The sequence below is a fragment of the Haliotis rubra genome, unplaced genomic scaffold (genome assembly GCF_003918875.1).
Source record: "Haliotis rubra isolate DU_JTF1 unplaced genomic scaffold, ASM391887v1 Scf1120, whole genome shotgun sequence".
In the NCBI taxonomy this organism is placed as follows: Eukaryota; Metazoa; Mollusca; class Gastropoda; order Lepetellida; family Haliotidae; genus Haliotis; species Haliotis rubra.
Window position 1 is genome coordinate 150,423 of NW_025765027.1, and position 17,718 is coordinate 168,140.

Here is a 17,718-nt window from a genome sequence, read left to right on the forward strand (position 1 = left end):
TCCTGGATGATTGGCCTATCGATCACCTATCGTGAAACCTACCAATTCTTCATTGTTATTTCTGTAAGTCAATTGAAACCCGATTTGGACCTAACTAAATGATCTTGACACAATGGATGACGATATTTCTGCACAAAATGGGGGTGTGGTAGAAACAAGTCCATGACACGAGGGCCTGTGCTTGTGGCCTAATGTTTTGGTTGACAGTGCCGTGTGCAGCCTTGGCAAACTAACATGACTTGCACCACCTCATGGCTAGTACATATTCCACTCATGCCTATCTCACTTTGAAAAAGAACAAAAGTGTGTAAGTAGAACACACACCATTTCCAAAATAGGAAAGATGAGTTAATATTTGGTTCTGGTGACCACGCGGAACAAATTGTATTCGTGAACGGCTATGGTTTCATTCACCGAATATGCTAGTGAATTGTAGCAGCATTAGTAGATTGGCAGGGGAAGATGAACTCAGGTTAGGTATTCCATGGGTGTAGATAAATCATTAGATCCTACACTATCAGTTAATAGGTTTGTTATGATTCACTTGCGTATTTGGAGAATCCAACCATATCCATTGATATAATATACCGCCAAGGTGTTTGACCATGATGGATATTGATTGTAGGTGCTATTTTCTGCATGCTAGTGAATATTACAGTCAAAGTCATGACAGACATATCACTGTTCCTTGTTTTGTCAGTTTCGAAGGGAAACATTTATGAATGAATTTCTGTGTATATTTGTAAGGTGAACTGTTTAAATAACAATTTTTTTCCAAAAATACATCCCAGTATCGTGAAATACAGAAGAAAATACTGCAATATGTAATGCTGGAAAAGTATCCCAGCAGGCACATCAACGTTGTTTCAACGTTGAGAATTGGTTGATTCTCAACGTTGAAAATAGGTTGTATATGAAAGTTTTTTTATGTAGATATCCGACGTAGAATCAACGTTGAAGTTTGACCGATTATCAACGTTGAAAAAAGGTATATGACAGTTTTTTAGACGTAGATATCCGACATGGAATCAACGTTGAAGTTTGACCGATTATCAACGTTGAAAACAGGTTGTATATGAAAGTTTTTTAGACGTAGATATCTGACGTGGAATCAACGTTGAAGTGTGACATATTGTTAACGTTGAAAATGGGTTGTTCCGTGGTTGTATATGAAAGTGTTTTTTGTCGTAGATATCCGACGTGGAATCAACGTTGAAGTGTGACATACTAGTAACGTTGAAAATAGGTTGTTCCGTGGTTGTGTCTGAGAGGTATTACGCTTTCCTGTAAATAGACTCGCACTTCATCTTTAAACTACACTAAAGTAGCACCAAACTCCTGCATCCAGCTAAAATACCCCAAAAGCTACCTGCAATAAACAGTGTTCAAACAGAAAATTGCCGTAAAAATATTTACCTGATTAAAAAATACTTGGTTAAAATTCCACATTCAATATAATGTTCATTTAAGTTTTATATCAGTTGGACGTATAATTCCAGTAAGAAGAAAAGAGTATTCCAAATTAAGAAAAACTATTTACTGTTGTATTGTTACCTTGAAAAGGTGGAAATTGTCCCGAGACATTATTTTGTCTGAATTTCAGCTATTGGACGGACCCCCTGAATAAACACAATGCAATTACTTTCACCATGAAAGGGATCCAAGATGACCAGGAACTATACCTTAAAACAGCACATAAAACAAGTCACTTTTCATGAAATCTTTATGAACACACACGCACAGAGAAACATGGTTTAATGCATAATGTAAAACATCACACATGACATAGTCTGTAGGTGATCTCTGTTGTGCTAATAACACTATATCATCTGCATATAGCATCAAAGTGACATTTACGCCACCAACGATGCTTTCCTGTCATATATTATTTGCTATGGTCATGATGAATATGCTGCACTTGGTAATTAACTTACCAGAGATGATTGAATACAACCTTGTATTCTTAAAAGAAAACTTGCCGTTTTGCCCATCAACATTCACTCCTGACATCAAATTGTTTGACATTGTCCTGCAAAACAATGGAAGATTGTTGTTATTCTGTCAGATTTAGTTTTCTTTAGAGATTCTCGGAAATGATTATTTCAAATTTATAGGAGTTGTACTGATGTAGCAATTTTGCTACCAGGAGTCATAAATTGTAACAAAACCCGTGAAGGTCCGGGGTAGAATAGCCCTTCAGCAACCCAAGCTTGCTATAAAAGGCGACTATGCTTGTCGTAAAAGGCGACTAACGGGATCGGGTGGTCAGGCTCGCTGACTTGGTTGACACGTGTCATCGGTTCCCAATTGGGCAGATCGATGCTCATGCTGTTGATCACTGGATTGTCTGGTCCAGACTCGATTATTTACAGACCGCCGCAATATAGCTGGAATATTGCTGAGTGCGGCGTAAAACTCAACTCACTCACAAAAGCCATTTTACATGAAATGATAAGTAAACAAAATGGGTGGTGGTTCACAGGTCAAAGAACAAGTCTATTGTGGGAGGTCTCCCAACACCATTTGGATCATGGAGTTCTGAAAACAATAATGAGCTCTCATAAGTATACAATATATTCTCTATTATCTACTCTCTCTCTCTTTGTCATTTGTACACTCATAAAACTCAGATAAATAACTTCTTTATAATTCATAAATGTCTACACTTAATCTCTGATAGGAACGCTTAGAAAATCTCTCATATAATGAATTATGTGGGCGTATTATCTGCGACGTCATAACTGCTTCTCTGAATCATGAACAATAGAATAATGAGATTAAACTCTACACTGCCAGAAATAATCTATCATATCCTGAATAATAAGACATTGAATAACATCTCTTACAACTCCAATCTACACTCAAAAAGACTTTAATGTACTCGTAAACAAACATTGCTGGCACACGCAAATTCTTGGAAACAGTGCATCTCTGACTCTCAATTCCAAGAAATGGAAGTCCTACTCTATTTGACCAAAGGGGTGACAGGTGGCCAAAACATATTGAAATGTAGGTCGTACACTGAAAATAACTCTGATTTAAAACACTACAAATATACACCTTCTCTCTAATATACTCAATAGATGATCTTAACAAGGGAACATGTACATAAAATGCTTATATCTAACAACACCTGTACTTTAAATAATGGACTCTTCCAAATCTCAGTATGTTTCACTGCACACATATTAGATTGACAATAATAAAGAAACATCATATTCAAATTCTACAGCTGACCAAATACCTGAAGAGTGTGCCTTCCAGCAATAAACATCTATATATATCTATAAATGTATGACTTCTGTCCTCTCGCGTGCTATCTCGCATCCAGCTGTTTACGGCGAAAAACAATATGGCGCCAAGCAAGGGAGTGCTCATTAAGCTAAACATCTCTGGGAGAAATCATTGTCAAATTTTTCTCTTAAATGATGAACCTTATTATATATAAATGAAAATAAAGTCCAACTATTATCACCAAAAATGACAAAACATCACAAATATTCAAAACAGGTGGTAATGAAAGAGCGTTATCATCTTTCTCTTAATCTTTGTGGTGGATATACTGGAAACAAGTGAAATGTTAAAAACGTGTGACCTTAGCATTGCTCCTTTTATGTGATCCACAAAATTGCCGCCACCCAGTCTAAGAAGATGAGATTTCTGCAAATTCCATTAAAATTATAGATTATTTCATAATTAAATGTTCCTTACTTTAACATTACTTCTTTTGTATGTAAGATTTTAACCTTTAAGAGACATGAATAATGATATCCCTTCCAAACAAGTGTAAGAATGAAAGTATGTGGGTGCAGTTTTGTTAATTGTCCCATCAAAGAATCATTAGTGAAGTTACACTTTTTGTAAATAAATAAAAGTTCAAATAAATTATATACAATTTCATCCTTAACAAAGACTTTTACAAGACATTTTGATGTGAAAATATCGTTGCATTTCCTTACGCCATTCTCCACCACCCCCCTCCCCCCTCCCCCCAAATAATATACATATGTTGACAGGGTTCAGGGCGTGCTCAATGCATAATTTACTGATAGATCTATTCAAACGAACAAATGTTCATAATAATGGGATGCAATATAAAATGTTGATTAATCCTATCCGATTTTGTATAGCTGCCCTTAGGGACCATTCATAATGTATGGCTTTGGGTGATGTTGATTTTTATGGAGAAGCATGTACAATGTGAATTCCCCAATGTGGGACGGCCCACCCTGCATGTCATGTACATTATCTATGGCGCCCTCTCCCTTCCAATAATTTCTAAGCATCATATTAAACATAGTGCGTGTGTACAAAAATGCTGACCCCTTAGCTCCCCTGAAAAAATGGGTGACACCCCACCCCTTACAATCATCACCCCACCGCATAGCCATATATTTAATTATGAACGGTTCCTTATATTGATGTACTTCATTGATTATTTGAAAATGTATATTTGCAAAATTCAAATCAGGTGATGGGTACGAAAGGAAATATTATTCGATTATATAATAAAATGCCAAATATATGCATGTAAATATATTGAAAAATAACAAAACAAGTTCATGGAAAGCACGGGCTTCCACTAAATTTTGAGAAACGTACTGTGACGTACCGGTAACCTTGTGAGATAAAACATGAGCCCTAATTCGGAGTTTCTTGCTACTTTGACCTGCTAGATTCCTACGTTTTCAGAATACATGAAGGACATACTTACCAAATAAACACCAGCATGCCGTGAAGATGGCGAAAATAGAACGATATTGCATTGAACCGAACCTCGCTAGCTGCCTTCATGCTGCCTTTGGCGATAATTTGTCCGCATGTCCGGATATGGCCAAACGAGGCGATCGACAGGTCAACATCTGGCATGTGTTTGAAAGCAAATTGTCGGGAATTATACAATTTTCACAGTTTTGTTGGAAAATATCAAATGTACTGCAATTTGGATAAGTGATGACTTTATACCTAAAATTGCGATTTACGTAATATTTCCGTCCGTTGATCGATGCACAATCAAACAATATATAAGATTATATCTGTCACTAGCTCGATCTTGATCTTTTATGAAAATAATGTTCCGAAATGATAGTTGCTAAGTTGGATACCTATTACCAATATGAATTATGTATCAAATTTGCCAAGGAAACAATTAGTTGACATTTTGTTGGTTCCTTACGTTGAAACAGCGTTGACAACTAAACGAATCTTGACTAACTTTCTTTGGTCGCATGATAAACGTTGAATCAACGTTTATGAAAGGTTGATCAACCAAACAACCAAAATTCAACGTTGATTCAAGGTTGATTCAACGTTGTGTGCCCGCTGGGATACTGCATTATGCTGGTATATTGGTTATACCATGCTGATTTACTATTTGTATTATGTCTGACTGGAGGCTGTCCCTAGCTTTAAATGCACTGTACCATTGCAATGCTGACAGATGTGAAACTCATGTGGTGATTTGTTTACATCAGGTCATGAGATGCTGGTTTGGTATGGACAGGACTATGCACGGGACCTGGGAATAAGAAGAGAAGTTAAAGTACATCATTCAGCAATTCCAGGTGGTAGTATTCTGTGTGATAGGTTTTGCCAAGAAACCCATAATTAATCTTTCCTGATAATGAATTGTTTAATGGAAAGTTCATAGAAGTTGATAGATGACAAAGTAGAACATTTTCTTTAGTTTACCGAAATAGCGGTATTTCGGTATACATGCAAGTGATTGTATTGTAATCTGTGTTGTAACGTAACATGATGAAAAGGGTGGTAAAACATTAGACTAAAAATTTACATTGATTAACATGAGTGCATTGGTAAAGAACTTGACTCAAATGTGTCTTACAGTACCGGTATATAAAGATAAGATAAGATAATTCTTTATTGTCCCAAGGGAAATTTGTTTTGCATCATACATTCTCCAGTTTTTCATTCATAAAGCAGCCATACATAACATTGCAATTGGTAATCATGAAATAATCAGGATATAATTTTATATATTTAGTACACAAACATAGATATTGAATAGAAATTTGACAGTTAAAGACAAGTAATTCACAGAATTTGTTGTTAATGCATCTAATACTAGCTGCTTGTGTACATCTGCTTTACAAAAGCAGATGTTATCCATCAATCATGGTTATCTTTGTGGCTATAACAGACCCTCTCAGCTACAGTCCATTTGGCTCAAAAGGGGACCGATGAATTGCAATCTAACTCGAAAACTAATAAACATAACATACTCAATGAAACGCTGATCATAATCAAAACATCATACCCACTCTGTGAGGTTTTTGCAGAATTTTTGTCCTAAAAATAAAAAGGTTGTTTAACAATCTATCATTAAAATATTGACACAGTTCACTATTTGTTACGAGGGAGGAGTGCAGAGAAAGGGACAGCCAGGTGTTTGAGAACGGATGGAGACGGCACAGCACAGGTTAATGAATAAATAACTTTGTCAGTGCTTCTTGAACACCTGACTGTCCCTTTCCCTGCACTCCTCCCTCGTAACAAACAGTGAACTGTGTCAATATTTTAATGATAGTTTGTTAAACTTTATTATTGTTAGCACAAAAATTCTGCAAAAACCTCAGAGTGGGTATGATGTTTTGATTATGATCAGCGTTTCATTGAGTATTTTATGTTTATTAGTTTGAGTAAGATTAAAATTCATCGGTCCATTTTTGAGCCAAACGGACTATAGGACTGACAGCTGTTATAAATATGTATAGAGGTAGTTTCAGCGCTTTGCAAGATATCAATGGCAAGAAGACATTGTCATTATTGTATCAGTTTTTGATATGACTCTTTCTAATTGAAACAAATTTTCCAGGTGACAAAAAGTCAATGTTCTAAAAATCAAAATTGATCTGAAATCCTGTTGCCTGAAACCTTCACCATCTGTCTGAATTCAAATGTTTAGTAATAGTGGTGTGAGAGGTTGAGTAGATAGAAAACTTGAGTAAAATCTATCCAGAACACAAACCAGTACAGATTGCAATTGAAAAATAGATTTAGAAGACTGCAAGTAGTCTTAGATTTTTACTTGTCTCTGGAAGTACTGAAGTCAATGCTTGTGAATAGTTATATAAATGGTAAGCTATTATGTTATTTTAATGTTCATGTTTTAACCTTACAGATATCTATCCATGTGATAGCTGTTATCTGAGTTTCAACTCCGTTGGCTACCTGTGGAAACACATGAAGAACAAACACGAGGGCCGAGTCACTGATCAGATCTGCGCCATGGCCAAGTTGTATGGATACAGTGTCAGAGATTTCACTTTCAAGTTGGGTTCTGGATTCATTTTTGTGCCTCTCTCTGCCACAGAAGAGAGAAATCAGAAAGGCAGACAATGTGTGAAAACGGAACCATCAGTTGATTTAAAGATCCCACAAAATGACTACAGAAATAGAGAAGCTAACGGAAATCATTTTAGATCAGTACAAGTGTTATCATGTTTCAAATGTGGGAGAACATTTAAACATTCAGACTCTTTAGATAGACACAAATGTGTGATAAGAGAGAGACCTTTCAAGTGTAGTGAGTGTGGGAAGGGGTTTACAGTAGCAAGTAACCTGCAGCAACACATGAGATGTCACACTGGAGAGAAACCTTACAAGTGTAGTGAGTGTGGGAAGGGGTTTACACAAGCAAGTAACCTGCAGAAACACATGAGATGTCACACTGGAGAGAAACCTTACAAGTGTAGTGAGTGTGGGAAGGGGTTTACAGAAGCAAGTAACCTGCAGAGACACATGAGATGTCACACTGGAGAGAAACCTTACAAGTGTAGTGAGTGTGGGAAGGGGTTTACACAAGCAGGTGACCTGCAGAAACACATGAGATGTCACACTGGAGAGAAACCTTACAAGTGTAGTGAGTGTGGGAAGGGGTTTACACAAGCAAGTAACCTGCAGCAACACATGAGATGTCACACTGGAGAGAAACCTTACAAGTGTAGTGAGTGTGGGAAGGGGTTTACAGTAGCAGGTAGCCTGCAGAAACACATGAGATGTCACACTGGAGAGAAACCTTACAAGTGTAGTGAGTGTGGGAAGGGGTTTACAGTAGCAAGTAACCTGCAGCAACACATGAGATGTCACACTGGAGAGAAACCTTACAAGTGTAGTGAGTGTGGGAAGGGGTTTACACAAGCAGGTAACCTGCAGAAACACATGAGATGTCACACTGGAGAGAAACCTTACAAGTGTAGTGAGTGTGGGAAGGGGTTTACAGTAGCAAGTAACCTGCAGAAACACATGAGATGTCACTCTGGAGAGGTTTACAAGTGTAGTGAGTGTGGGAAGGGGTTAACAGTAGCAAGTAACCTGCAGAAACACATGAGATGTCACACTGGAGAGAAACCTTACAAGTGTAGTGAGTGTGGGAAGGGTTTACAGAAGCAGGTAGCCTGCAGAAACACATGAGATGTCGAACTGGAGAGAAACCTTACAAGTGCAGTGAGTGTGGGAAGGGGTTTACACAAGCAAGTAATCTGCAGAAATACATGAGATGACACACACTGGAGAGAAACCTTACAAGTGTAGTGAGTGTGGGAAGGGGTTTACAGTAGCAAGTAACCTGCAGAAACACATGAGATGTCACACTGGAGAGAAACCTTACAAGTGTAGTGAGTGTGGGAAGGGGTTTACAGAAGCAAGTAACCTGCAGAAACACATGAGATGTCACACTGGAGAGAAACCTTACAAGTGTAGTGAGTGTGGGAAGGGGTTTACAGAAGCAAGTAACCTGCAGAAACACATGAGATGTCACACTGGAGAGAAACCTTACAAGTGTAGTGAGTGTGGGAAGGGGTTTACACAAGCAAGTAACCTGCAGAAACACATGAGATGTCACACTGGAGAGAAACCTTACAAGTGTAGTGAGTGTGGGAAGGGGTTTACAGAAGCAAGTAACCTGCAGAAACACATGAGATGTCACACTGGAGAGAAACCTTACAAGTGTAGTGAGTGTGGGAAGGGGTTTACACAAGCAAGTAACCTGCAGAAACACATGAGATGTCACACTGGAGAGAAACCTTACAAGTGTAGTGAGTGTGGGAAGGGGTTTACATATAGGTCTTCCTTTAAGAGTCATATACCATGTCACAATTAATAAACATTCTTTAATGGGGTAGTGCAATAATATAACTTAGCACATAGTAGTTTTTGTTTACTGATGCATGGAACTTGAATGTGTTTAAATGTATATTTACACTCTAAATGAAATATATATACTCAGGTGATTGCAAGAATTATTATTTTGTACCGTCTTTTAAGATATGCTATTTGAATTGTGATTAAATTGCCAAGCTTTTATAATGCTCTTATGAAATATTGTAAATATATGTTGGGAAAAATAAATGTCATACATTCAATCGTATTCTGTCTTCAAGATCAGAATAATGACATCAAAAGATTAATTGACTGAGCTTAGTTTTACTTCAGCAATGTCATGGCGGGAGACACCAGAAATGGGCTTCACACATTGTACCCATGTGGCTTTAGCCATTACCATTAGTTCTAACTTCAAAAGAACAAGTTTGAATACAACATGAATACACTGCTCACTATTCGTTGCTATATCAATTTTAAAACACTAAGTGTAACAAAGTAAAACAGGCGACAACAAAAGGTTTGCAAGAAATTGGAATATTTATTTCAGTCACAGTCCCATCACAGAGTCCACAGTCCCATCACAGAGTCCACAGGGCTGGTCTGGTCAGCATGGTCCCGGCTGGGTCCAAACAGCTGTAGGTAGAGGCAGGCAGAGAGGGCAGAGAGCCCCTCCTAGCTGGCGGTAGTGTCGTCTGTGAGAGTCGGTTGGGATCTGTTTGAGAGTGGGGCTTGGCTGCATTTTAACCAGCGTACCCCCTCTCTTAAACGTCATACTGGCCACAAACAATCTGGCAGGTTGATCCAGCTAAGTCCACTAGATTAATCATTCTCATGGCCAATGTCCAGTGTGGCGTTTCACGTCAGTTTTCTTTAACTCCTTGTTTTTAACTTCTAGTGAGATATGGTCTCTTACTTGTCATATCTCGGTCAGTCTGGAGGGACTGTGGGCAGTACACCGGTCACGCTGGATTAGTGTCCGATGCATTTGCTCCTGTTTCTATCCACCACATGAATCACTTCTCTCATTAATGTCTGGTGTGACATTTTTTTTAAGCCTTCGAAAGACCATGTCCTGACTTTTAGTGAAATATAGTTTCTCAGCCCGACACGCACCGGTCAGCTAGGTGGCAGAGAAATAGTGCGTCTGTCTCACTGGATTAGTGTCATGGGCCAACACAGCGGCATGCTGCTTCTTGTGTTACAAACAGTAAGTCTATTGGACGTTTTATACTTCCAAAGATTTGCATATTGACTTTTTGACAGTCTGTACCAGTTGAATTATGGTGAGTAAAATATGTGAATAAGTTGTAGACACAGGAGCCCCAGTCACGAGACCGCCAGCACGAGCTCAGCAGTTTTCCAAGTGCAAGTTTCCTTCGACAATAACAACTGGGATTTGGGTTCAGATAAGTGTTGGAATCGTTTCCAAAGCTGAAAGCTTAAACTTTTTTGGAGGTATGCACCCTGGGCATTTTTTATGGGTATTTTGGCTTTTGACTCAATAAGCCAACAAATTGGGACCTTGGCTTGTGTGAGGAGTTTGGAAAGACTTCCGCCCGTATCCCCCTTTAAAATTCATTCTAGTCAAATCATATCACCTGATAAGGATGAGTTTTAACATGTTTCTTTGATCGTATCTGGACATACTGAAAGACATATCCAACTTTTGAACATGCCACTCAAAGAAATTTTTCCTCATCGTTAAAATTTAGGGGGGATACGGGCAGAAGTCGTACCAGGAGTTTTACGCCGCTTCAGAAATATCAAGGCGGGTGACACTAGAAATGGGCTTCACACGTTGTAGCCATGTAGGGAATCAAACTCGGGCCTTTGGCATGACTAGCGAACGCTTGAACCACTGGGCTACGCCACCACCCCACCCCCAACCCCGCCCCCACACACAACCCCTGGGTTAAATGCAAGAATGGTTCGTATCAGTTATGTAACTTATTAAGTATGTGTAGTATTCTTTGGTTAGGTTTGTTTGTTCTTAAACGCCATGCTCGGCAACCTTTCAGCTATATGCGGCAGTCTGTAAATATTCGTGTCTGCGCCCTACTACCCTCTTACTTACATGGGTTGCTGAAGACCAGTTCTAACCCTGGGCCTAGATTTTCAAAGCTCTCTACGAACTAAGACAGTCGTAAGTTGATGTTGATGTATGGGACTTAGACTATCTTAGCGCTAATAAAGCTTTGAAAATCTAGGCCCTGATTATTACACGTCAATATTATTAACTATACTTGGTGTGAAACTATGCTTTCCAGGCATGTGCATTTGTCCCATCGGGATCTTTATTGTTATATTTCTTATTTGCTTTTGTAAGGCAACGTTGACATAGCCAGGTCAAGCAAATGCATCGTGCATCAAAGCAAGAATTATTTCCGTGTTTTTATCCCCCCGGCATGTAATGCGGGGGGATTTAGTCGACGCCTCGTCAGTCCGTAATCATGTTTCCGGAGCATAACTCAAAAACCGTTCAACATTTTCCAACTTTAATTGGTAGATATATCAAACGGAACCTAACGTGGTGCCTTTTGCTATTTACAGATTTTTGTCATTTTTATTTTTCTTGGTTTCCATGGGAAACGTTTTGGACTTAGTCTCAAAAGGGAGGGGTGGGTTTCGTTTCCGGAGCACAACGCGAAAACTTCTTAATATCTTTCAACAAAACTTGGCAGATATGTTAGGCAGATCCCAAAGTGGGGCCTTTTGCTCTTTACAGATTTTTGGCATTTGTATTTTTCTCAGTTTCCATGGAAACGATTCGGACTTAGTCTCAAAAGGGAGAGGTGGGTTTTGTTTCCGCACAACGCGAAAAGCACAACTCGATCCCAAAAACTTTACAGATTTTTAATATCTTTCATGGAAACAAAACTTGGCAGATATAATATCTTTCAACAAAAGGCAGATATGTTAGGCAGATCCCAAAGTGATGCTTTTTACTCTTTACAGATTTTTGGCATTTGTATTTTTCTCAGTTTCCATGGAAACGATTTGGATTTATCCTCAAAAGTTAGGGGTGGGTTTTGTTTCCGGAGCACAGCACGAAAACTTCTTGATATCTTTTAACAAAACTTGGCAGATATATTAGGCAGATCCCGAAGTGATGCCTTTTACTCTTTACATCTTTTCGGCATTTATATTTTTCTCGGTTTCCGTGGAAACAATTCGGACTTAGTCTCAAATGGGAGGGGTAGGTTTTGTTTCTGGAGCACAGCTCAAAAACTTCTTAACATCTTTCAGTAAAACTTGGCAGACATGTTAGGCAGATCTTGAAGTGGTGCCTTTTACCATTTGCCGATTTTTGTCATTTATGTTTTTCATGATTTCCGTGGAAACGATTTGCACTTAGTCTAAAATCAAGTAACTGTCTGATGATTTGTTCTTTCAAAGATGTTGGGGCCGTGGGGATATGTCATCTTCTGATGACAATTGTTTTATTTTGTTACTTGAATGTGCTTAAAATACGCATCTCAATATGTTTAGATATGTTAGTCAATCAATCAATCAGTTTATTGCATGAAGGCCAGAGGCCCATATACAAAATAAATATGTATGATATGTACAACATATACAACATGCGACACACACGTTGTACGTTGTAGTCTGTACCGTGGAGTGTTTATGATCAGTAGAAAACGTACCGCCATTCGTTAAAAGCATGTTCAGATATGTCTTCAAATGGTCGCCATGTTGAGTCAAAATGGTCAGAAAACTAAATGAATATAATTATGTGTCTGTGCCAGTTGCTCTATCCTGGTTCGCAAAGTGTGAAGAGAATAAATGTGACGAGTTGATAATACCGCAAAGAGTTAGACGCCATGACATCCGTACAGGTCGACAGCCATCTTATAGCTTTAAGGCATCAAAGGGCTTATGACCGATCACTCAGACAGATTCGAGAACTTCAGTTTCAATTGACTCAGTGGTTTCACATGCATGCACATGATAAAGACGTGTTTGTTACGTGTTTAATGTGTGTACAGGATGTGACAACGGTCTAGAGATAGTGTACAGGATGTGACAACGGTCTAGAGATAGTGTACAGGATGTGACAACGGTCTAGAGATAGTGTACAGGATGTGACAACAGTCTAGAGATAGTGTACAGAATGTGACAACGGTCTAGAGATAGTGTACAGGATGTGACAACGGTCTAGAGATAGTGTACAGGAAGTGACAACGGTCTAGAGATAGTGTACAGGATTTTACAACGGGTCTAGAGATAGTACAGGAAGTACAGGAAGTGACAACGAAGTCTAGAGATAGTGTACAGGATTTTACAAACGGTCTAGAGATAGTGTACAGATAGTGACAACGATTCTTTACAATCTAGAGATAGTGTGTACAGGATTTTACAACGGTCTAGAGATAGTGTACTAGGAAGTGACAACGGTCTAGAGATAGTGTACAGGAAGTGACAACGGTCTAGAGATAGTGTACAGGGATGTGACAACGGTCTAGAGATAGTGTACAGGATGTGACAACGGTCTAGAGATAGTGTACAGGATGTGACAACGGTCTAGAGATAGTGTACAGGATGTGACAACAGTCTAGAGATAGTGTACTCCAGTGAGCTCCCTCATCCGGATACACACCCGGCGTGTATGCGCCTGCGTAGTTGTAGCCCCATCATACTATTTCGGCCACCTCCCATATGCCGTACCTCTTGCAAACCAGTGGCCCGCTGGAGTCACCCAGGAATTAGAGAACAACATGTAATCAGTCTAGTGTACAAAAATAGTGATAATAATACCGTAAAAACAATAATTCATTTTTGTAAATGAAAACAAATAATGATGTTGGTGTTATGGGTAGTAATGATGATGATGATGATGATGATGATGATGGTGATGGGTAGTAATGATGATGATGATGATGATGATGGTGATGACGAGTCTAGTACTTCCTAATACAAGAAGCATAGTAATAGTGATGATGATGAAGAAATGTGTCCTGGGATATATCTGCATATTGAAATTGCTGGTATTATATACTGTGCAGTTGAGCCTTTTATTCCAGAAACTGTAACAACCTTCAAACGTTCTTAACAACCCGAGAGTTATTGCGGCCTTTTTTTCGGCTGCATGCTCACCTTGCATACCGCTAAAGAAAATAGAGTCCCTTTCTTCAATGTTTAACGAAACATATTTTGTACCAGTCCTTATTACCATATTTCATAATACATATGGAATTTCATTAAGCAACACTCGTATTGTTTCAGGGAATTGAAGAATAATGTCATAATAATGATTCCGAATGATTTTTCACCATGAAAACCTCCCTAAACCCGCTGAAGAGTCTGTCTAAACGATCGTATCCAAAATGAGACTTGATGAATATTCTGAGTGTCAAATGGGGCACAAAAGTTAAGATGGGTAACGGGTCCTGAGGATACATGTATATGTATATTTGTCGAGATAGAACACCCTTGAAATTCGAAAATGGCTACCTGACAGCTGTCGTGTCCCCTGCACTTGTTGCCGGCACACAACTCGGACCTGGGGATTGTCGGGTCCATCAGAAGGGAACAGATATCATTCTCCACTAGAGGCAGGTCCACCTTGTACAGACGCCTGGTCACTTATCCATGTGGAGAGGGTACATTCAACAATGTCACCATACACGACAGGAGTAGAAGCAGTTAAGAAAATAACCTCCTAGAATGAGTGAGTGAGCTGGGTTTAACCCCACTTTGAACTGTATTCTAAACTGACGTACGAAAGAAGGTACACACCTAGATTGTTTCCCCCAAAACGTAAATATTTGGAAAAGAGTTAAAAGAAAAGAGTTGTCGTTGTGACAGACGATATTGTGCATGTCAAGATATCGTACCAGTTGCCTCACGTTCCTTGACCAACGTAGACGATTCACACCCCTATCAACTTATATACAACTGCTTGGCCCATCGGTTGAGTCATTTTCGAGCAGTTTACACTAAGCTGGATGTGGGTTGTTAGAACAGTTAATTACCAGAACCCGTCAAGATCCGTGTTAGATATCGGGCTTCAGCAATCCATGCCTGTCGTAAGAGGAGACTAACGGGATCAGATGGTCACGTTCGTTGAGTTGGTTGACACATGTCATCGCATCCCAGTTGCGTAGATCAGTGTCCTCGATGTTGATCACTGGATTGTTTTACCAGACTCGATTATTTACAGACCGCCGCCATACAGCTGGAATATTGCTGAGTGCAGCGTAAAGCTAAACTCACTCACTGACACACTCATTTCTAAAACAACGATTACAAGATCAATACATCACACACTAAAGTAAATTTTGGTTATGAATCATATCTAAGTAATCTTCCAAATCATAAACATAGATGTGCTAAGAGAAACCTAAGATTCACTATTTACGTGGTAGGTATGGTTGTGATAGAATCCCACTGGAGGCAGGAATATGCACAAACTGTAATCATGGAAGTGATTTGGAAGATTTCTTATCATTAAATGTCAATAGTGAAGGCCGCAGTGGCTGAGTGGGTTAGGTTGCTGACTTTGTGTCCTGGCGATTAGGTGCCTGACTTTGAGGTTGTGGGTTCGAATCCCAAAATGGGCTCAACCCATTTGTGGACTTTCTAACTGGCGCTGTGTATTCAAGTGAAACCAAGTTGAGTTTTACGCCGCACTCAGCAATATTCCAGCTATATGGCGGCGGTCTGTAAATAATCGAGTCTGGACCAGACAATCCAGTGATCAGCTGCATGAGCATCGATCTGCGTAATTGGGAACCGATGACATGTGTCAACCAAGTCAGCGAGCCTGACCACCCGATCCCGTTAGTCGCCTCTTACGACAAGCACAGTCGCCTTTTGTGGCAAGCATGGACCTATTCTACCCCGGATCTTCACGGGTCCCCGAATTGTAAGTATCTATACAATCCATCAGTTTAAGTAAAGTCATACTACGATTTCTCCCTGTGACCACGAGAATCACTATCTAGCGGATCCTGCCATGACTAAGCAACGCGACTCTTGAACAATGAACTTGAGATGTTAAAACAGCTGGACCATTGATCGCTATTGGGTTTCTTGACAGATACATGATCAGTATTGATGATCAAGATCAAGATAGGTTATTGCCAATGTAAGGCCTCCTGCCCCCCATGGATACATGTTGTTGCGATGACACGCAACGTATGGACAGTGCAAGTAGTGAAAAGAATCATAACACTGTGATTGGTTGCCAGGAAGAATTAAACTCTTCCTAAATGTCAACGAATGTGTTTAAAACAGGGCTTTACATGAACAGATTCGTCTACTGGTGATTAAAACCTGATAAGTGTTTTCCTAGCCTAGTCGGGTGACACAAAATATTTCTGTGGACTATACACCTCAATACTAGCATCACATATAAATATTCGCTTTCGACATCCGCCGTACAAATATGTTAAAATCTTAAATGTTTTGCCAAACAAGCGTTTAAGTGTTGATGATGATTACATCACAACTAAAACCACGGACAGAAGGTGCTGACCTCGTGATGACCTGATTCCGTTTACCTTATCAAAGAAAGAGATTACCAGTGGCCAGGAACATACTGTTAGCACGAGGAACAATGTGGTCCTCATCCCTGACTGCGTGCCTCTTCCTGCTGTACCCTCTGTACATGGTGAGTGACCATATCATGTCTACATCACAACGTATATGACTGACGTGTAGCCACAAGATTTAGATGTTGTCTTATTGTACTCAAACCGTTCTTACAACTTGACAAGGTCACCCGTTATCTTGACCCTACCACCACAGTGGGTCACGGGAATGTTTGCTGGAAAAACAAGATTTCTATTGAAGATATATGTAAAATAATGGACGACCCTTTTCATTTTCTTTGAAAATACATCCGGGTGCGTTTCTCAAATATGTGAGACACATATACTCGGCACAAAAAATAAAGGAACCCCCTGACTTTGTGAAGCATGTTTTATTTAATCAGTATGTCAGAAATACTTAATAACGAGTGTGTCCACCATGAGCAGCAATACATGCACGACACCTTGCAGGCATGCTGGACACCAAACGCTGAATTGTCGCCCTTGGAATCAAGTGCCACTCTTACTGCAGTGCTCTACCTAACACATCAAGATTTGCTGGTGCAGGCTGCCAGAGACGCACTCGACGCCCAAAAACATCCCACAGATGTTTAATGGGGGATAGATCTAGTGTTTTAGCTGGCCAGGGTAAAGTTGTAACACCTTGTTGTTGAAAGAAGTTCACGGCAACACGAGCATTATCGTCCTGAAAAACAACTATCACCTGCCCTGTGAGCCATTGGAACCACGTGTGGCTGTAAGATCTCATCCATATATCGCTGGCCTGTCAAATTACCCCCGTACAAGAATTAAATCAGTCCTCCTATTGAAAGAAATTCCTCCCCAGACCATGATAGAGCCGCCTCCATAAGAATCGTGTTCATGTAGCGTGGGTCTCCCATAACGCTCTCCTCGGCGACGCCACACACGCAATCGTCCATCCGTGAATCGCAAACAAAAGCAGGATCACTAAACATCACATGTCGCCATTGCCGGTTTCCCCACCTCTGACGTTGATGAGCCCACCAATAATGAAGACGTCAGTGTTTAGCTGACATCG

At 39.7% G+C, this 17,718-nt stretch overlaps 1 protein-coding gene across 1 annotated transcript in view; it reads left to right on the forward strand.

The window, feature by feature from the left end:
- LOC124290061 (zinc finger protein 345-like) overlaps nt 1–9,383 on the forward strand; it is a 29,874-nt gene extending 20,491 nt beyond the window's left edge. Inside the window, exons 5-7 of the mRNA XM_046726753.1 lie at nt 5,475–5,567; nt 7,142–8,286; nt 8,537–9,383. Coding sequence (XP_046582709.1) covers nt 5,475–5,567; nt 7,142–8,286; nt 8,537–9,121 — 1,823 coding nt within the window. The 3' untranslated portion in view covers nt 9,122–9,383. The remainder of the gene's footprint in view (nt 1–5,474; nt 5,568–7,141; nt 8,287–8,536) is intronic.
- Nucleotides 9,384–17,718: the final 8,335 nt, after the last annotated feature.